Here is a 22347-nt window from a genome sequence, read left to right on the forward strand (position 1 = left end):
ACAATCAGTTCTGTGTTGAGATGAGTGAAGTTAGCCACACTAATTCAGGAGCCTAATGGTTGAAGGGTAATAATTGCTCCTGAACCTGCTGGCGTGGGATCTAAAGCTCCTGTACCTCCTTCCTAATGGAAGCAGTGAGAAGAGAGTATGGCCTGGATGGTGAAGGGTTTTGTTGATGGATGCTGCTTTCTCATGGCATTGCTCTTTGTAGATGTGCTCAGTGGTGGGGAGGACTCCATATCTCAATTAATCTCCATCAATATGGATCTAAGTTACCAAATGGCTTATTTTTTTTATCTTAGGAGGCTGATCTGATTCAGAATGTACGAGGTGTTTTGAAGCGAACTTTGGATCAAGTCATTACCCAAATCAGGTAAGCAAATGAGACCCTTCATTAGAGCTGGAAAGAAAGGGGGAATACACCAGAATGAAAAGGTGGGGGAAGGGGGAACAGAATAGCTCGAAGGTGATATGTGAAGCCAGGAGGGTAGGAAAGATAAAGGCCTGGAGGGTAAGAAATCTGATAGGAGACGAGAGTGGACAATAGGAGAAAGGGAAGGAGGAGGAGATCCAGGGGGAGGTGAGAAGATGTAAGAGGCCAGAGTGGGAAACAGTAGAAGAGCGGAGCGGAAGGGAAATTTACGCCATGATTTTTCATTTTCTTATTTATCTGTACTGCATGTTCTCTAAAACTGTTACACTTTTTTCAAAAGATCAGATAAAATAAGATTAGCTTTATTTGCCACATGTACATCAAAATATCAAAACAGTGAAATGTGCTGTTTGCTTCAAATACCAACACGGTCTGAGAGTATGCTGGGGGTAGCCTACATGTGTTGTCATGCTTCCAGTATCAACATCGCATGCCCACGATTTACTAACCCTGGAATGTGGGAGGAAACCAGAGCACGGAGAGGAAACCCACGTGTTCACGGAAAGAATGTACAAACTTGTTACAGGCATTGGCAGAAATCACACCCAATCAATGATTGCTAGCACTGTAAAATGATTGCGCTAACTGCCATGTTACTGCACCGCCCGTGTTAACTTGCTCTACCTCATTGCACTGTGTAATGATTTGATCTTTATGAACAATATGCAAGAGAATATTTTAACTGTATCTTGGTCCACATGACAATAATAAACCAATTCCAATCAAGTTGTGGATCCATTTTGTCCTGGTTGTATTGATTAAGTCACAACGAGGGCAGCACAATGCACAGCCAATACACAGCATGCACTAGTGACCAGAAACCTAGTGACTAGACAGTGATTGGAAGTGTGTTTTTCTTTGCAGTCTAAGGGTTGTCACCAGGGAAGGTTGCTGCACATTATCTTTTGCCACATGTATTTAATAAAGATAACTCTTAATTTAAATAGTCTTCATTTGGCGTGTTTCAGGAAGAACAGAGATATCAAGGAACTCCTGGAGATGGACTGGTCTGACAAGTATGAAGCCTACAAAATTGACGTGAAGGCTGGTGGTCTCAATAACCAGAGCACCAACATTCAGATGCATCCAAACTCTTCCAAGTTCGAGGATAAGTAAGTCAAATTCAAGCTCAGCTTTATAAGTTGTTGGATCTCTGTTTAATTTCTGATCCTTAGGGTTCTTCCGGGAGTCTTAATTCCAAGATTTCAGCTTATTTTACAGTACAAACAAACAGAGAGATATGAAACAAACGAAACAAAGAGCTGAGAATTGATACTAAGAGATGTATGGATGCAAAGGAATAAAAAAGCCAAGAAAGCCAAGATGGCACCTTTAAAAAATCCATCGTTTTTATAGATAAGACTTTCCTTAGATACTGATAAATTAGTTAAGAGGCTACATAATTCAAACAATTACATATATCACATAGGTAATGTGCTAATACTCAGCCAATGGAAAATGAAAAAAGTGATAAACCGTTAGTTTAGCTGCTGTACCACTTTTTGCCAGTGAGTTTGAAAAATACTGGAGTTTGTTAAAAAGTACAAATCTTATAAAAAATATTATTTAAAAAAGCGGTGGTTTCTAACAGTCCACCCTTTTGATTCTAAAAGGGACCCTGGCAGAATCACATCTGAAAATTCAGAGTATTCACTTTTAATCAAACACAGAAAGTACAGATTATGAAAATAATGTCCAATAATTATATTCATGCTTGAAGTCTTCCCGCAATACTTGTCTTAACTAGAGTCACTTTTGCTAAACTTACAGTGGCTAGCGTGTATTCACTTACTTTTAGCCTCTACCTTAACTGCTGAATCTGTAATTAATAGCACTTGGTAAGGATATTCCCACCGAGCTCCCAAGAGTTCCTTATGTGACTTCTTGACCTGGACCCACTTGCCAGGAATCAAGGTGTGTCCTCCTTTTAACAGACCACTCCCAGCAGCAAACTGAACAGCTTGTGTTAGCTTTACACAATCAACTAATCCAATGTTTCCCCATCTTTTTTAGCAGAACGCCCCCCTCTAAAGCACTTTCGCCCTTGACAACATCCTTCTCAAACACCTTCATACTTGCTAACGCCCCTCTTAGGCACAATATACTTTCCGGTACCCCCAGAGTGTGAAAACACATCTACCATATGCAAACATGAGAACAATGATTCTGCCTTAAATTTTTATTTGTCTTTAAACCCAGTTTACACCGTACCTACGTGCTATACAGCAGCTTTGATATCAATGTGATCCTTGAGTTTGATAGTTTTTAGCAAAAGTTGAACTATCTACTTCAAGTTGTGACAGCAAAAGCCCCAGGCACAACAATGTCCAAGCAGTTTCTGTTTTTTGTGAGTATGTGGTTTGCTGCACTGAAGCCTCTTTCAACAAGATAGGAGGATGGAAATGCAGTGAACAGCAGTTTGGCTCTTCTCCAAAGACAAGGAAATTTTGAAAGACAGTGTAGCCACATACCACACAAGCCAACATTTTTGAAAAGCATTTTTTGATTCTTCATCATTCTGAATTTTGAGAATTTCTTCTTACAAAGAAATGGGTCAACTACCCAGTTCAGAATTTCCAGTTCGTTCAAATCATTGAATCAGTCCTGAAAGTCCTTCAGTGACTTCAGGTGTAAGCAGTACTCTTGCAAATCACCATTTGTGAAAGAGAGTGCCATACTTTCCATGCAGGGATACTGTGAGAACATTCTTCTCCCAATGTTTTGCTTATGCATTTCCAATTTTCTGTTAAAAGTGAACACTGCACTTTTTCCCCGGATTAAATTGAAATTCCCACCCTGCAGTTTCATATTTAGAATGTTCATTTTGTCATACAGATCGGCTAGGTATGCCACATCTCAACGTAGAAGTTCAATCTTGTTTCCCAAGCTCTTGTTGACTTTGACCAAAAATTCAACCACAGTGTCAAAAAGATCAAAGAAACATTTTAAACAGCAGCCTTTTGGCAGCCAATGCACTTCGGTGTGAAGAAGCAAGTGTCCAAACTTTTCACTGTTATCCTGGCATAGCTGTCAAAATATTCTGCTATTTAATGGAGGAGCTTTAATTTTGTTGATAGCAGATATTACAAGAGTCAAGCTTGAAAAAAGTCACTGGCTGAGGTTTTCGGCTGCGAGATCTTGACAATGGATTGCAAACAGACTTGGAATCTCTTTTTTCATAAAACCCACTAAACCAGCATGGCAACCTGTCATATATGGTGCTCCATCTATTGCACAAGAAATCATGTTTCTAATTGGAATAGTTTTTTCTCAATATACACTTTGAGCTTGTCATAGATTGATTATCTGTTCATATTTGTTTTTAAATTTTTACAAAAAAAACTTTTCATAATAAACTTTTCCATTTTTGATAAACTGCACATATGCTATTAGCAATGCTCATTGTTTTGCACAGTTGACTCATCTATTTGTATCCCAAGTTCTGCTTTTTGTAGCTCTGAACATAGTTGATACTCAATGTCTTCACTCATTTTGTCAATACGACAAGCTACAGAGTTATTACTCAGAGGAACTGATTTCAAAATACTGGTATCTAGTTTGAGACCAGTGGTGAGCACTTTGATACTGCAGGCATTATTAATCTTTCACCAATTGTAGAAGATTTTCCACAATTTGCTATCATTTTGAAAATGTTATAAGAAGCAATGAGACCAATATCAAGGCCATTTTTAGCTTTCTTGGCAAATAGCCTGAGTGTGCAACACTTTTCAAGTGCTTCTTACATCTTTTGGAAACGAGTGATGTCATAAGTAGCCTTTTCAGGCTGTCTTTTACAGAAGTGCTACCGCAATCTTGAAGGTTTCATGGCTTGATTAGATAGTACACTACAGTATTACAAATAAGACACATGGGGCGTTGCTGATCTGACAGGAACAGAATAAAATCACACTGCAGGTATGTAACGTTTTCCTGAGGCACTTACTGTAGTTTCTGTTTCTTAGCAGGATAAGAATTCAAGGCTTCACCACCTGAAGACTCAAGAGATAGTGCCATACATATTTATCCATTATTAACGGGGGTGAATTAAAATTAAAAAATTAACACAAACTGGGAACGCCTATCAGATGTTGATGACGGCAATGAGTTGACACAGACAGAACAATGGTAGTGGCACATAAAGGGACGGCAAGGCAAAGATGAAGATGATCACAGCAGCAAAAATTATGTTGGCAAGGATTCAGACTGGAATCTGAATGTTGGTCAGGTTAGAGCCAGTGTTCAGAAATCTACCTTTATACTATTCCAGTTAGCATGATTGACTAATCACGTAAGGTCTCATAAACCCTAAAGATGGTTTTTAACCACCCACATGAAGCCAAGGTCACTTGGAACTCCTCAAGAGGAACCCTCAGGGTCAGCAGGTTCACTGATTAGCTCTATATCACCATTTGGTTCTGGCCAGTGCTGTATCATTGTGCGACCTATTTTCTGTAGATCCATAGAGAAAGTTGAGAGGGTGTACTTGACTTATCAACTGTTAAATAGTATGAACTCGTTCTGTGCCGCAAATCAAGGGGAACTGTTGAGCACCCTGGTTGCTAGTTTGTGCATCCCCAATAAGGTCTGTTTGGTCAGTAAGGTCGGATGAGATTGCCGAGTTTCAGATGCTTTGTGACGACGAGTGCTCACTACCTGCACAGCCATTGTTCTTCCTGTGTTCCAGCCTCAAATAAGTTTTTTGGACATGCCTGCTCTACTAATGGTCGGTCATGTTTCGTGCCTCAAGTTAGGGTGCTGCTTACCGCCCCCCCCCCCACCAAGAACCTTGAATGCCTCCCGACGACTTCTATTTCCCTATTGCCCCCTTGGGACCATAAGATATAGGAATAGAATTAGGCCATTTAGCCCAATGAATCTGATCCACCATTGCATCATGGCTGATTTATTTTCCCTCTCAACACCATTCTCCTTCCTTCTCCCCATAACTTTTGACACTCTGACTAATACCAAGAACCAATCAACCTCTGCTTTAAATATACCCAGTAAGTTGGCCTCTGCAGCGTCCATGGCAATGAATTCCACAGATTCACTGTACTAAACTATCTGACATAAGAAGTATGCCAGCCTCTGAGATCGAGAGTTCCTGCAAGTGACATAGTTTGCCCCGTCACTACTTCAAGTGGACTCTTTTGTTGTTCTGTTTGGAGTTGCCCCGATGCTGCATAAAACCAAAGAGCTGTAGGCCATGATACACCTTCCTTGTGATACTTAGTAAGCCGTTGTTTGATAATGTAATTTATTCTTTCAGTTTGTCCTGATGACTCTGGGTGGTGGGCAATGAAAATCAGTCAGCATAATTCTTGACAAACATTTCCATTGAAATGTGCTCCCTGGTCAGAGTCAATGTGTCATGGCACTCCACATCCAGCAATATAGTCCTTAACCAGAGTTTTTGCTGTGAGTGAGGCAGTAGCTTTTCTTGCTGGGATGGCTTCCACCTATCTTGAAAATTTATCCACTACTACTAACACATTTAAATATCCTTGGCACTTTGGTAAAGTAATGTAGTCCACTTGTAGATGTAAAAATGGACCAGATGGGGTAGGAAAACTTAGTTGAGGTATATAGCTTCTCTGTTGATCCAGAGTTTGTGTCATACATCTCTCAACTGTTTGATGAGGTTGTATCCCACAGTTTAGATTCCACCACCACTGAGAGAATATGTTGAGCAAATTTGCACTCAATAATGTGTCCTAAGGATTGTATCTGCTGTGCCAGGTAGGGAAGCAGCTCAGCTGGCCCTACCAGTCTGTGACTAGCGCCATATTGCTGTACTCCATTATTGTTTAATAGCCCAGCACTTTCCGTCCAGTACTTCCTTTCTCCATTTGAAAGCTGATCTTGGGGGCCGTCTAGTGGCGCAATGACATCGGTCCCGGGTTCGAAACCAGTCGGGTCCGCCCCCGAGTACGCTTTCCATCCCTGCCGGGTTGAGTGTCAAGATCGCAACTCGACCTCATAAAATAAAGGGAAAATACTGCGAAAATGTCTGTGTGAGGAGTGGCGTCCCACACAGTCTCTCTCTCTCTCATTCCACGCCTTGTAAAAAGCCATGAAAAAGACATCATCACGGACGCACACACAAAAACGCACACGCAGGCACACGCCAAAAAAAAAACTGATCTTCGATTTCTTGAATATCTTGCATGTTTGTCTGTGACATGGTGTTTAACTTTGTTTCTGTTATTGGGTTTTCTTCCATTTCTTTAATTTTCTTTATTCTTTCTCTCGCTGTCCTTTTTGCAGTTTCATCTGCAAAATCAATTCAACGGCTTTCAATTGTGTTCATTTTGGATTACCTTTCAATTTTAATACTGCAACTTCTGATGGTAGTTGCTTGACTTCCATAGGTTCTTTTACTAGTTCATCAATCTTGATTGGAGTTCCCACTGCTGTAAGAAATGCTCTTTTACTCCATAAATTTCCAAAGTCACGATCAGCTCTGAAAGTATATCAAGAATCCGTGTAGATATTAGCTGATCTTCCTTCTGCTTGCTTACAGGCTTCAATCAAGGCTTTCGGTTCTGCCTGCTGTGCAGAGCTACAATCAGCAATGCTTCTTGAGACCATCAGTCAATTTTCTGTGACAACAGCCCAACCAGCCATTCAAATTCCCCCCTCAGTGGTTGAGGAGACAGTGCACAGATCCTGATCTGGGTTCAATAAAGGCACTACTTTATGACAATTTACAACTTCTTGGCATGTTATTGTTCTTGCATAGTCAAGCCGTCCGATTTTTTGCACTACCACTGTAGATAAAATCTGCCGGGCCAAGCCTAGTCATTTTTGCAACGTTGACGCCATCTCCATTACATCTGCAATTGCAGCCTGAAGTTGTGCAGTCCAATCAATGTTTTCCTTCCGTTGTGAGGTAAAGTGTTGAGCTTGCTGTTGAGGTTGCTGTTGACCTTGTGGTGAAGTTGTTTTTTTATGCCAACAAGATCTAGCCCAATGTCAACTTCACTCCAATTTGCTCTTGTTAGTTTCATCATTTGGACGACATCTAATTTCAAACCATCCATGGAAGTCGACTTGAGAGGGCCATCAATATTATCTTCATTTATTCCTGGGACTCTTGAGTAACTGAGCCAAACTGTCCCATAGTGTTCTTCATATTCAGAAACATCCTCTGAAGGCAAATGCAAAAAGAAAAAGAAATAATAATAATAAACCAATAAACCAAAAGAGGAGAGCAGTAGTGATAGGGGATTCGATAGTTAGGGGGACAGATAAGAGGTTCTGTGGAAGAGATCGAGAATCCCGGATGGTCTGTTGCCTCCCTGGTGCCAAGGTCCGCGATAACTCGGACTGAGTTCTCCGTATTCTCAAGAGGGAGGGTGGGCAGCCAGATGTCGTGGTCCATGTAGGGACCAATGTCGTGGGTAGGAAGAGTGAGGAGGTTCTGAAAGGTGATTTTAGGGAGTTAAGCACCAAGTTAAAGGACAGGACCTCCAGGATTGCTACCAGTGCCACGTGCAGGCAAGTTTAGAAATAGTAAGATAGCGCAGATCAACACATGGCTGAAGACATGGTGCAGGAGGGAGGGCTTCAGATTTATAGATAATTGGGCAGCTTTCCAGAGAAGGTGGGACCTGCTCTGGCAGGACAGTTTACATCTGAACTGGAGGGGGACAAATATTCTTGCAGGTAGGTTTGCTAGAGAGGCTCCAGTGGATTTAAACTAGATACAAGGGGGAGGAGAACCAAAGTGTAGGAACAGATGTAGGGGAGAAGGAAGAAAAAGGAGATAGTAAAGTTGTTTGCACTGTTAGTGATAAACAGAGAGTAAGAGGTGAAAAATTTCTTAAATGCATTTATTTTAATGCTAGGAGCATTATAAGAAGGGTGGATGAGCTTACAGCATGGATTGATACCTGAAAGTATGAAGTTGTAGCTATTAGTGAAACATGGTTGCAGGAGGGGTGTGATTGGCAACTAAATATTCCCGGATTTCGTTGCTTCAGGTGTGATAGGATCGGAGCGATAAGAGGGGGAGGTGTTGCATTGCTTGTCACAGAAAATATTACAGCGGTGCTCTGGCAGGATAGATTAGATGGCTCATCTAGGGAGGCTATTTGGGTGAAATTGAGGAATGGGAAAGGTGTAGTAACACTTATAGTGGTGTATTATAGACCACATAATGGGGAGCGAGAACTGGAGAAGCTAATTTGTAAGGAGATAGCAGATATTTGTAGTAAGCACAAGGCTGTGATTGTGGGAGATTTTAATTTTCCACACATAGACTGGGAAGCCCATACTGTAAAAGGGCTGGATGGTTTGGAGTTTGTAAAATGTGTGTGGGAGAGTATTCTACAGCAATACATAGAGGTACCAACTAGAGAAGGGGCAGTGTTGGATCTCCTGTTAGAGAATGAGATAGGTCAGGTGATGGAGGTATGTGTTGGGGAGCACTTTGGGTCCAGTGGTCACAATGCCATTAGCTTCAATATAATTATGGAGAAGGATAGGACTGGACCCAGGGTTGAGATTTTTGATTGGAGAAAGGCTAACTTTGAGGAGATGTGAAAGGATTCAGAAGGAGTGCATTGGGACAATTTGTTTTATGGGAAGGATGTAATAGAGAAATGGAGGTCACTTAAATGTGAAATTTTGAGGATACAGAATTTTTATGTTCCTGTTAGGTTGAAAGGAAAGGTTAAAAGTTTGAGACAGCCATGTTTTTCAAGGGATATTGGAAACTTGGTTCGGGAAAAGAGAAATATCTACAATAAATATAGGTAGCCTGGAGTAAATGAGGTGCTCAAGGAATATAAAGAATGTAAAAAGAATCTTAAGAAAGAAATTAGAAAAGCTAAAAGAAGATATGAGGCTGCTTTGGCAAGTAAGGTGAAAATAAATCCAAAGGGTTTCTACAGTTATATTAATAGCAAAAGGATAGTGAGGGATAAAATTGGTCCCTTAGAGAATCAGAGTTGTCAGCTATGTGCGGAACCAAAAGTGATGGGGGAGATTTTGAACAATTTCTTTTCTTCGGTATTCACTAAGGAGAAGGATATTGAATTGTGTAAGGTAAGGGAAACAGGTAGGGAAGTTATGGAAACTATGATGATTAAAGAAGAGGAAGTATTGGCGCTTTTAAGGAATATAAAAGTGGATACGTCTCTGGGTCCTGACAGGATATTCCCTAGGACCTTGAGGGAAGTTAGTGTAGAAATAGCAGGGGCTCTGACATAAATATTTCAAATGTCATTAGAAACAGGGATGGTGCGGGAGGATTGGCGTATTGCTCATGTTGTTCCATTGTTTAAAAACCGTTCTAAGAGTAAACCTAGCAATTATTGGCCTGTAAGTTTGACATCAGTGGTGGGAAAATTAATGGAAAATATTCTTAGAGATGGTATATATAATTATTTGGATAGACAGGGTCAGATTAGGAACAGTCAACATGGATTTGTGCATGGAAGGTCATGTTTGACAAATCTTACTGAATTTTTTGAAGAGGTTACTAGGAAAGTTGATGAGGGTAAAGCAGTGGATGTTGTCTATATGGACTTCAGTAAGGCCTTTGACAAGATTCCACACAGAAGGTTAGTTAGGAACATTCAATCGTTAGGTATTTGTCATACGGAGGTGGCTGGGAATGGACCCAAGTGCAAGACACAGACACTGAAGGACTTGGGACAGGACTAGGATACAGAGTGAGGGCAAGGACATGGACACGAAAACTGGGAATCTGGAACAGGACTGGACAAGAGAGCTAGAAGCCCGGGCTTGGACTCCGAGCCAGAGACTGGACAAGGACCCAGTACCTGGGTCTTGCCTCTGGCTCGGACCCCAGAAGTAGGCAAGGATGATGCTTGGCAGGCAGGCAGGACGAGGCTGGAGTTTTCAGGCTTGAGGCTAGAGGCTAGAGACTTGAGGCGAGGCTTGGCAGGAGGCAGGAGGTTGGAGTCTTCAGGCTAGAGGCTAGAGACTTGAGGCGAGGCTTGGCAGGAGGCAGGAGGCTGGAGTCTTCAGGCTAGAAGCTAGGCAGGAGGCTGGAGTCTTCAGGCTAGAGGCTAGGTAGGAGGCTGGAGCATTCAGGCTTGAGACTAGGCAGGAGGCTGGAGCATTCAGGCTTGAGGCTAGGCAGGAGGCTGGAGTCTTCAGGCTTGAGGCTAGGCAGGCTCCTCCTGGGCAGGGCGCAGTTCACCTGGGCAGGGCGCGGTACTCCTGGGCAGGGTGCGGATCACACCCGACAGTGGCAAGGGACAGGAAGGGACAGAACCAACTGCAGGTAACGGCAAGACGGCCTGGCTTAGCTGACGGAGGCACGGGACAGGAAAGGAGCTAGGTACAGGGTGGCTCCAGGACAAGACTGCAGGCGAGACGAGGCGAGAGTTACCAGCAAGACAAGGCAGGGCTTCAGGCGAGGAAACAGAAGGCAGAGGAAGGGATACAAGGAGTAAGGACAATTACAATCCAGCAGCCACGCCCTGGTCTCTGAAGGTATTTATGCAGCCAGCCCCAACAAGCATCAGCTGACTCAATTAGAGCTCAACAAGAACAGAAACAGGGTAGATGGGAAAACCTGGAGCAAGGGTCGATTGATCGGACTGTGAACCGGAATACAGACTTCACGGACCGGACCATGACAGTATTAATATTGAAGTAGTAAAATGGATTCAACAGTGGCTGGATGGGAGATGCCAGAAAGTAGTGGTGGATAACTGTTTGTCAGGTTGGAGCCGGTGATTAGTGGTGTGCCTCAGGGATCTGTACTGGCTCCAATGTTGTTTGTCATATACATTAATGATCTGGATGATGGGGTGGTAAATTGGATTAGTAAGTATGCAGATGATACTAAGATAGGTGGCGTTGTGGGTAATGAAGTAGGCTTTCAAAGCTTGCAGAGAGATTTAGGCCAGTTAGAAGAGTGGGCTGAAAGATGGCAGATGGAGTTTAATGCTGATAAATGTGAGGTGCCACATTTTGGTAGGACTAATCAAAATAGGACATACATGGTAAATGGTAGGGCACTGAAGAATGCAGTAGAGCAGAGGGATCTAGGAATAATTATGCATAGTTTCCTGAAGGTGGAATCTCATGTGGATAGGGTGGTGAAGAAAGCTTTTGGTATGCTGGCCTTTATAAATCAGAGCATTGAGTATAGGAGTTGGGATATAATGTTAAAATTGTACAAGGCATTGGTAAAGCCAAATTTGGAGTATTGTGTACAGTTCTGGTCACCGAATTATAGGAAAGATGTCAACAAAATAGAGAGTACAGAGAAGATTTACTAGAATGTTACCTGGGTTGCAGCACCTAAGTTACAGAGAAAGGTTGAACAAGTTGGGTCTTTATTCTTTGGAGCGTAGAAGGCTGAGGAGGAACTTGATAGAGGTATTTAAAATTATGAGGGGGATAGGTCGACGTGGATGGGCTTTTTCCATTGAGAGTAGGGGAGATTCAAACAAGAGGACATGAGTTGAGAGTTAGGGGGCAAAAGTTTAGGGGTAACACAAGGAGGAACTTCTTTACTCAGAGAGTGGTAGCTGCGTGGAACAAGCTTCCAGCAGAAGTGGTTGAGGCAGGTTCTATGTTGTTGTTTAAAGTTAAATTGGACAGCTATATGGGCAGGAAAGGAATGGAGGGTTATGGGCTGAGTGCAGGTCGGTGGGACTAGGTGACAGTAATGCGTTCGGCATGGACTAGAAGGGCCGAGATGGCCTGTTTCTGTGCTGTAATTGTCAAGAATATGAGATGGAGAGTCATTGAAAGTGAGTCCACAGGTTGTGAGAACATTTCAGTAATGGGGCAAGTGAAAATAAGTGAAGTTACAGTAGTTCCTCTGGTTTAAGGCATGGTTGTTGAAGGGTAATAACTTTTAAGGTGTAACTTCTCCACACTATACAGAGACTGTTGTCTCTTAAAAATGCAGGTTGCCAGTTTCATAGTGGGAACCCACTTAAGAGGTTTGTTTTGGAAACTGACAGGCTTCTATTGATATCTTTGCAATATTGCTCTATTAAACAATACAGCATCCACTGATTCTTCAAACCCATCAAAACTAATCATCAAGCATGGCCCATCTGGTTCTGTATTATTGTAAATTGGCAGATATACACAATAGATGTCCATGTTATTTATATAGAACATAGAACAGTACAGCATAGTACAGACCCTTTAAACTACTTCAAGATCAATCTAACCCTTCTCCCCCAAATAACCCTCCATTTTTCCTTCATCCATGTGCCTGCTACTCTAAGAGTCTCTTAAATGTCCCACCACCCCGGCAGTGTATTTCATGCACGTATGTGTACCCTTGTACATAACCTGACTGACAGCCCTCCTATACATCCTCCCAATACTTTAAAGGTATGCCTTCTTGTATTGGACATTTCTGAACTGGGAAAATGCCTCTGGCTGGTCATTTGATCTATGCCTCTTATCATCTTGTCCACCTCTATCAAGTCACCTCTCATCTGCTTTCTCTTGGAAGAAAAAAAAGCCCAAGCTTGCTGAACCTCTCTTCATAAGGCATGCTTTCTAACCCGACATCATCCTGGTAAATCTTCTCTGCACCCTCTCTAAAGCTTCCATATTCTTCCTATAATGAGGTGACCAGACTGAACAGAATACTTTAAGTAATTAATTCACCCTCATCAACACCATTTAATGCAACAGTCTGTTGGTATGGTTACAAGATAGACACCTTCGTATTGAGTGATTTTGCATATTTTCCAATTTATGGAAAAAATCCAGTTATAGACATCTGTAAAACAGAACCCTGGCGATGGCCCGTAGCAATTGTCCAATCTTAAAAGATAAGATGAAAAGATTAACTTTATTTGTCACATTTACATCGAAATATCAAAACACGACGTGAAATACTTGGTTTTGCAATTAAGAAATGGCATGCTGTTCAGGAAATAGCTTAACATGGAGCAAACTTTGAAACACGGGCAGTTTCTTCTCGTTACGAAAGGATTCTGTTCCTGAGAAACACACACAGAATACTGGAGCAACTCAGCAGGCCAGACACTATCTGTGGAGACTCCGGATTTCCAGCATCCGCAGAATCTCTTATGTTTCTGATCCGTTGCTGAGAATTATTCCTGAATTTTTCGAAAACGAACAGCAACGGTGTGTGGGCGATGATCACAGGAACAGGGTGGCGGGAGAGCGAGCGGGCGTGACACGAGTAGTCGCCAACCAGTTTCGGTGTGTGAGCAAGGGAGTCTGCTCAGCACTTCCGGCTCTGCTCGGCTCCAACCAGCCCCTGATTGCCGCAGGTCGGGACGAGGAGAGAAAGCAGGCAGAAACACCCCATTCCTATCCTGCAGAAGATACCCGCAGCACCGGCAGAAGCCGGCAAATCGGTCCCCATGTAAACCACCGATCTCTCAAACGCTTGCTCGTATGTGCATGGTCCTGGTGAAGGGTACCGGGCCGAAACGTCGACTTTTTACACCCACCCATCCATACACGCTGCCTGAATTGCTGAGTTCCTCTTGTAAGCGTTGTCTGGGTCCATAGTAACCCAGCGAACCTGCAGTGGGAAACGATATTACAAATGGTGTCTTAATCTCCACTAGATGGAGCCTTAGCACCACTTGTCATGTTTACTGAGTAGGAAACTACCAGAGCTGATACGAATATATTGCTTGTTCCAACAGTCTCTTACTTATATTTAATGATATTCATTTATCATTATTATTATTTATTTCTTTGTATATTTGCACAATTTGTTAGTCTTTGTTTGCGAGTGGTTTTTCTTTGATTTTACTGTACTATATTCTACTGTAAAATTGAATCTCGGGGTAATATTTGGTAGCAGATATGTACTTTGATAATTAAAAATTACTTTGAACTTTGGTATATAGAAAAACATCTCTGGATTGCAACGTACCCTTCCACACCAGGCAACCACAGTGTCCTCTCGTAACTGAATCAAGGCTGACATTTCAGTGAATGGGAACATACACAGCCATAAATGGTCATACATGCCACTCCTCTCTATCTCCATTATATACATATATATATTTTAAACTTTTAATGTGTGTTGCTCAGTAAAAGAAAAAGTAGATATTTTCACACTATGCAGTCAACGTTGAGTTTATTGTCATCGAGTAAGTTTCACAGCGCCAACGATTGGGATTCGATTCCTGCTGCTGTCTGTAAGGAGTTAGTATGTTCACGCCATGAACACATGGGTCTCCTCTAGGTGCTCCAGTTCCAAAGACAAACCGGTTAGTACGTTAATCAGGCTCATTGGCTCGGAAGAACCTGTTACGGTATTGTAACTTTTTTTTTCATTTACAGGATGTGGGCGTCGCCAGCTAAGCCAGCATTTATTGCCCATCCCTAGTTGCCCTTGAGAAGGTGGTGATGAGCTGCCTTCTTGAACTGCTGCAGTCCCTGAGGTGTAGGTACACCCACAGTGCTATTAGGGAGGGAAAGCTATGATTTTGAACCAGCGACAATGAAGGAACAGCAATATGTTTCCAAGTCAGGATGGTGGTGTTCCCAGGTATCTGCTGTTCTTGTCCTTCTCTAGCTGGTAGTGGTCATGGGTCTGGAAGGTGCTGCCTTAGGCACTTTGGTGTGTTGTTGCAGTGCATCTTGTAGATTGTACACACTGCTGCCACTGTTTGTCAATGGTGGAGGGACTGGGTGCTTGTGGAAGGGGTACCAATCAAGTGGACTGCTTTGTACTGGATGGTGTCAAGCTTCCTGAGTGTTGATCGAGCTGCACTCATCCAGGAGAGTGGCAAGTATTCCATTACACTCCTGACCTGAGACTTGTAGATGATGGACAGGCTTTGGGGAGTCAGGAGGTGAGTTACACACTGCAGGATTCTTAGTCTTTGACCTGCTGTGGTAGCCACGGTGTTTATATGGCTAGACAATATCTGTCCTGTCAATGGTAACCCCAGGATGTTGATAGTAGGGGATTCAGTGATGGTGATGCCCCTGAATGTCAAGGGGCGATGGTTAGAGCCTCTCTTGTTGGAGATGGTCATTGCCTGACACTTGTGTGGCTCAAATGTTACTGGCCCCTTGTCAGCCCAAGCCTGGATATTGTCCAGGTCCTGCTGCATTTGGGTATGAACTGCTTCACTATCTGAGGAGTCAGGAATGGTGCAGAACATTGTGCAGTCATCTGTGAACATCCCTACTTCTGACCTTATGACTGAAGAGAGGCCATTGATGAAGCGGCTGAAGATGGTTGGTCCTAGACCACTTCCTTAGGGAACCCCTGCAGTGATGTATTGAGGATGAGATGATTGACCTCCAACCACCACAACCATCCTCCTTTGTGTCAGGTATGATTCCAAACAGTGGAGGGTTTTCCCCCTATTTTCCATTGACTCCATTTTAGCTAGGACACCTTGATGCCATACTTGGTCAAATGCTGCCGTGATGTCGAAGACTATCACTCTCACCTCACCTCTGATATTTAGCTCTTTGGTCCATGTTTGGACCAAGGAGGTGATGAGGTCAGGAGCTGAGTGGCCTTGACAGAACCCAAACTGGGCATCCGTAAGCAGGTTATTGCCAAGTAGGTGCTGCCTGATAGCACTGTTGATGATCTCTTCCATTACTTTGCTGATGGTTGAGAGTAGGCTGATAGGGCGGTAATTGGGTTCTAAATAACACTAAATAAAAAGAAAGTTGTAACTGGAAGTGATAAGAGTCATGAGTTATACAACATGGAAACAGACTCTGTCCTTGCCAGGTATGGGTGGCAGAGCAGTGTAGTAGTTGGCATAATCCTTTACCGCGCCAGTGATCAGGGTTCACTTCCCGCTGCTGTCTGTACATTCACCCTGTGACCTCATGGGTTTCCTCCTGGTGCTCTGGCTTCCTCCCACATTCCAAAGATGTAGGGCTTAAGGTCAGGAATGCTATGATGGTAACTTTGGTCTGTGTCTTTGCTATTGCTTACCACACGCCTGGGCTCGGTGATAGTTTCGATGTGTGTCGTTTTGCTGGTGGGGGGGGAGGGGGGGGGCTGCAGAGGGACTTTGGGGTTTTCATGTTTAACAGTCGTTCATTCTTTGGGGCACTTCTGTTTTTGTGGATGTTCCGGAAGAAAAAGCATTTCAGGATATATATTGTATACATTTCGCTGACATTAAATTTGAGGTTTGGACCTTTGGTATTAGAAGTGTGGTGACACTTGTGGGCTGGCCCCAGCACATCCTGGGACTGCATTGGTCATTGATGCCATCAAGCATTTCACTGAATGTTTTGGCATACAATACATAGACACATAAAGCTATTTTTCATCTATATGTACAAGTACATGTATGCACAGTTGTAATGTTTATTCCCACTTTTTTACATGAAAGGACACAATAATAATAAACAGAAACACCAAGTCCATTATTAATGCAAAGTGATTAAAGTGGTCACAGTACTGTAGCAATGAGGTTTTTTCCCAGTTGGATCGAGAACCAGATAGTTGAAGGGATGTAGCTGATCTTGATCTTGGTGGTGTGGGATTTCAGGCTGGACCACACTGGGAGGATTGGGTTCAGTTCTGGGCACCTCATTAAAGGAAGGATCTGGAAGCTCCAGAGGGGGGCAGAGGAGATTTACCAGGATGTTGCCTGGATTGGAGAACACAAGAGATTCTGAGATGCTGGAAATCCAAAGCAACAAAATGCTGGAGATTCTCAGCAGGTTACACAGTATCTATGGAAATGGATTGGAGAATATGCCTTAGGAGAAAATCTTGAGCGAGATAGGGTTTTTCTCTTTAGAGCAAAGGAGGAGAGGTGACTTGATAGAAATGTCTAAGATGATAAGAAGTATAGATAGCGAGTGGATAGCCAGAGACTTTTTCCCAGACTGGCAATGACCAATACCAGAGGACATATGTTTAAGGTGATTAGATGAAAATATAGGGGGGGGGGTGGGATATCAGAGGTAAGCATTTTAAACAGAGAGTGTACGGTGCATGGAGTGTTGCTAGAGACAGAAGCATTAGGGACATTTAAGAGGCTCTCAGATAGGCACATCAAAGAAAAGAAAATGGATGCCTGAGGGAAGGGAAGGGTTAGATTGATCTTAGCATAGATTAAAGGGTTGGTACAACATTGTGGGCAGAAGGGCCTGTACTGATTTATGTTCTATGTTCTGTACCTCCTGCTCAGTGGAGCCGAGAGATGATAGCATGGCCCAGATGCTGGGGATTATTGATGATGGATGTTGCCTCCTGTGGATACTACAAATGGGGGTACCGATATCGCTGACTATTGATACTGATGTTTCTTTTCAATCTCTCAGTTCTTCTACACCAGAGTCCTGGGCCCAGTTCACCCACTGTAACATCTACAAAGCTGAACAGGAGCGAATGAATTCTATTAACCTCCGTGCTCTGGTTGACAATGTGCTGGAGGAGACTTCCAAAGATCTGCGTGAGCAGTATGATAGAGTTAACGCTGCCTTTAACAAGCGCTTGGAGGAGCTCTTTGATGCAAAGGCCAAGATAGACCATCATCTGAGAAAGGTTATTGTCCCAAGAAGTTGGTTCAGTTTCCCTTTTTCACAGATTATTAATCATAGAGGAAGAGGTAAACAAACTGCGTGCTCAACTCAATGTAGGTGAATGAAAATGTGAATGACCTTTTTGGCACAGTCTCAAACAGAAATGACAAATTAAAATAGTTGAATGAAAGGGGTCCATTGTATATAACTACATAGCTATACACTTAGTGGCCACTTTATTAGGTACTTTCTTTATCTAATAAAGTGACCACTGAGTGTATGCTTGTGGCCTTCTGCTGCTGTAGCCCATCTGTTTCAAAGTTCAACATGTTGTGCACTCAGAGATACTCTTCCGAACATCATTGTTGTAACGTGTGATTACTTGAGTTAGTGTCACCCTTCTGTCAGCTTGAACCAGTCTGGCCATTCTTTTCTCACCTCTCTTACTTACAAGGTCTTTTTCCCACAGAAGTGCTATTCACTGGATGATTTTTGTTTTCCACACCATTCTCTGTAAACTCTGGTGGCTGTTGTGCGTGAACATCCCAGAAGTTTCTGAGATATTCCAATTACTCCATCTGGCACCAACAATCATTCCATGTTCAAAGTCACGTAGATCATATTTCTTCCCATTCTAATGTTTGGTCTGAACAACTGAATCTCTTGACCATGCCTGCACGCTTTTATGCATTGTGTTGACATCACATGATAAGCTGATTAAATATTTGCCTTAACATGTGGGTATACAGTTGTAGATAATAAAGTGGCCACTGAGTGTAGTTTTGTTGTTATGTGCCATAGAGTCATGGGGTAATACAGCATAGATACAGGCCTTACAGCCCAACCAGTCCATGAAGACCACAGCCTACCCAGCTGGGCCCCAATTTTTTGCATTTGGCCCACATCCCAGTGATGCGTTGCCAATTTTGACCACCTGTTGTGGAGCCTTCCAGTCTCCCACAGTGCAGCTTCCGTACAAATCTGTGATACAGCATGTTAGGATGCTCCCCACTGCAGATCTGTAGAACGATGTGAGTATAGTCAAGCTCCCTTCAGCGTCCCCAGAGAGTAGACGTGTTGGTGAGACTCACCGATTGTATAGTGTGTGCTCCGAGGAATATAGACCTAGTCTGGTGAACCTCTCCCTATAACTCCGGGTTTCTCATCCTGGGACTATCCCCATGAATGTTCTCTACACTCTTTCCAGTTTAAACATACCTTTTCTATAATAGAGTGACCAAAACTGTGGGCAATACTCCAAGTGTGGCCTCACCAATGACTTATACAACTGCAATACAATATCCCAACTCCCATACTCAATGCCCTGAGTGATGAGGTCACTGATATGCCGAAAGAGTAGGAAAATGGGACTGAAGGGATCACTCTACATGGAGCTAGCATTGACTTGATGGACCAAATAGCGTGCTTTGTTGTTTAACAGTGTAACAAGTTCAGCCTCACCAATGACTTATACAACTGCAACATGATGTCCCAACTCCTACGCAAACAGCATTTGAGTTACCTTGTTCATGCCCAGACAGAATATGAGGTGTTGCTCCTCCAACTCCACTGCTCTCATTGTGACAGCAGTGGAGGCCTAGGACTGCGAGTGTGAAATGTGGATTGAAATTGAAATGGGTCAGGAAAATTCTGCCTTTTGTGGCGGATGGGAAATCTGTAGAGTATTTTCACCCCCACCCCCGCAAAGATTTGTGGAGACTGCGGTCAGATAAATGAGTGAATAATTTGTTGAGGTGCACATCGATACCTTGTGTTTTATTTGCCTTGAGCAGATACTCGAACAGATTGCAAGTCAGGAGAGAAACATTGCCAATCTGAAACAGGCCATAAAGGACAAGGAAGCTCCACTCAAAGTGGCTCAAACCAGACTGTATGAGAGGACCTACAGACCGAATGTGGAGCTCACCAGGGACCCTGCTCAAGTGAAGTAAGTTTCCAGAAAGTTTGAAAGATGGTGGAGTGTGAGCTGACACTTCACATTCAATTCTCTACCATCCCTCTTCTATCAAACATCATTACCTAATGTCTCACCATCCACTCCTTTGATTTCCCAACTTTCCACAGCCTGATATGTGAAGTCAGGGAAATCTCGGAGTCCATTGCACTCCTTCAGGAGAAACTCAAGGAAGCCCAGATGTCACTGGAGAACATGGAGAATACGCGGATGATCCTCGAGAAGGAAGTCGCAATAAAAGCAAACAGTATATTTATTGACAGTGAGAAGTGCCTGAAACACCGAGTACGATACCCAACTGTAGTTAGGTTGGCTGGTTATCAATAAGCTAACAGCAGGTATTCTGTTACTATGAGTGACTTATCAAATCTCCCTTGGATGTAGAAACCTGGGTGATTTCACACATATTGGGCACCTGACTAAAAGCACAAATAAAAACACGTTCTCTAAAACAAGTAAACTAAAATAACCACAGAATTATCAGGACTTTTAATCCTATATCTAAAACTGAAAGCTTTTTCTATGTTAACACGGCTGGAATGTCAATAAACTTAAAGAAATAAGGAAGATTTAGTACATGTCCATTATCTTTCAATGCCAGGTGTTGCAATGGAATGGGTGAACCCAAACGCAGGACACAGACACGGAGGTAGAGTAATCTAAAGTGTTTATTAATGGTTACAGGGAAGGCCGGGGAGCAAGGATTAGGCAGAGGAATGCCAAGGAGTGAGGAAGGCTTGGCCAGGGATTGAATCCGGGTCACTAAGGTGGGAATGTGGCGTTAAACCACTGAGTCAACGGACAGTGTAGGCGGGCAGTGGAATGAGGAAGAGCAGGGATGCAGACCAGGGTGCGAGCGTGGCTTGAGGAGAACAGCAGGTGGAAGAATGAACCAGAAGACAGGTGGCACGCAATGCTCCTATTAACATGGAGAGACAGAATTAACACAAACAGCGTGGAAACAAAACTTAGAATACACAATTCTAAGTGGTCGAGAGACAGAATTAATACAGGAAAACAGCATGGGTGAATGGAGGAGCAGGAGGCAGGCAAAACTTTTCTTGACACAGGGCGTTGCTGGAGCTGAACGGCAAACAGGAGACAGGCAGCAGGCAACACTTAACTTGACACGGAGCGTTACGTGGAAAGGCAAATGGCAGACAATACTTTTTGTGACACGGTGTTGCTGGAGCTGAACAGCAAACAGGAGACAGGTGGCAGGCAACACAAATCTTGACATGGAGTGTTACATGGAAAGGCAAACGGGAGACAATACTTCTCTAAACACGGAGAGACGGAGTTACACAAGTAAACCTCGGTACTGAAGTAAAACTTAGAATACTTATCTCGACACGGAGAGACAGAGCTTCACAGATAAACCTTGGTACTGAAGTGAACTTAGAACACTTATCTTGACATGGAGAGACAGAACTTCACAGGTAAACCCCGGTACTGAAGTATAACTTAGAATACACCATTCTATGTGGCTGGGAACGTGAATTACCACACTGGCTGAAGCAACTGTTTTGCCACGAGTGGATGCAAAGCCGGGGTTTCTATGCAGCAGGTTTAGAAGAGAAGCAGGTGCCGCAATCAAGGAGCCAGGAGAACATGGGGAAAAGGGAATTAGGATAATAAGAGGAATTAACGGTCGGGACCGTGACACCAGGATGTACACACTGTTTTACACTAGGCATTAAATGCTACTGATGAGTGTCCCTTGCAGTCTTCAGTTTAAGTAGGATTGCATGGGATAATTTGATATATTTTTAAATGTTATCCATTGTGTGTAACTGATACAAAACATAAACTCACACTAGAGCACAGTCATAAAAATATTCCTTCTGATTTGTAATGACCTGTGTGTGCAAAAATCTTGTGCAGAGTGGATAAGATATTTCCAGTAGTGGAGGAGTCTAGGATCAAAGGGCCTCAGAATAAAAGGGCATCCCTTTGGAACAGAGATGAGGCAAATCTCTTCAACCAGAAGGGGTGGTGGTGGTGGGGTGGGGGGGGGGGTGTGAATCTGCAAAATTGATTGCCATAGACAGCTGTGGAAGCCAACTCACTGGGTAGATTTAAAGTGGAGGTTGATAGAGTATTGGTTAGTCAGGGTGTCAAAGGTTACATGAAAAAGGAAGGAGAATGGAGTTGAGAGCGAGAATAAGTCAGCCATGATAGAATGGTGGAGCAGACTTGATGGGCCAATTGGCCTCGGTCTGCTCCCATGTCTTACGGTCTTATGTTTTAAACAGCTGGAGGAGCACAATAGGTCAGACAGCATCTGTGGGTGAGGGGGATGGACAGTGATTCAGGTTAAAACCCTTCATTTGTACTGAAACTATAGAGGGGAGGTGAGAGGGGTGGGGTGGGGCAAGAGCTGCACCTGGATCCTCACTTGACTCCAGGTGAGAAGGAGCTGATTGGCAAATGGAATCAGGTGGAGAGAGGAAGGGTGGAATAATGAAAGAGGCTGGGA

The 22347-nt window shown here is 43.2% G+C and overlaps 1 protein-coding gene across 1 annotated transcript in view; it reads left to right on the forward strand.

The window, feature by feature from the left end:
- tekt4 (tektin 4) overlaps positions 1-20548 on the forward strand; it is a 29170-nt gene extending 8622 nt beyond the window's left edge. The window contains exons 2-6 of the mRNA XM_063057508.1: positions 303-373; positions 1402-1545; positions 17693-17915; positions 19687-19841; positions 19979-20548. Of these exons, the coding sequence (XP_062913578.1) occupies positions 303-373; positions 1402-1545; positions 17693-17915; positions 19687-19841; positions 19979-20195 (810 nt within the window). The 3' untranslated portion in view covers positions 20196-20548. The remainder of the gene's footprint in view (positions 1-302; positions 374-1401; positions 1546-17692; positions 17916-19686; positions 19842-19978) is intronic.
- Positions 20549-22347: the final 1799 nt, after the last annotated feature.

This window comes from Mobula hypostoma, chromosome 9 (genome assembly GCF_963921235.1).
Source record: "Mobula hypostoma chromosome 9, sMobHyp1.1, whole genome shotgun sequence".
Classification (NCBI taxonomy): Eukaryota; Metazoa; Chordata; class Chondrichthyes; order Myliobatiformes; family Myliobatidae; genus Mobula; species Mobula hypostoma.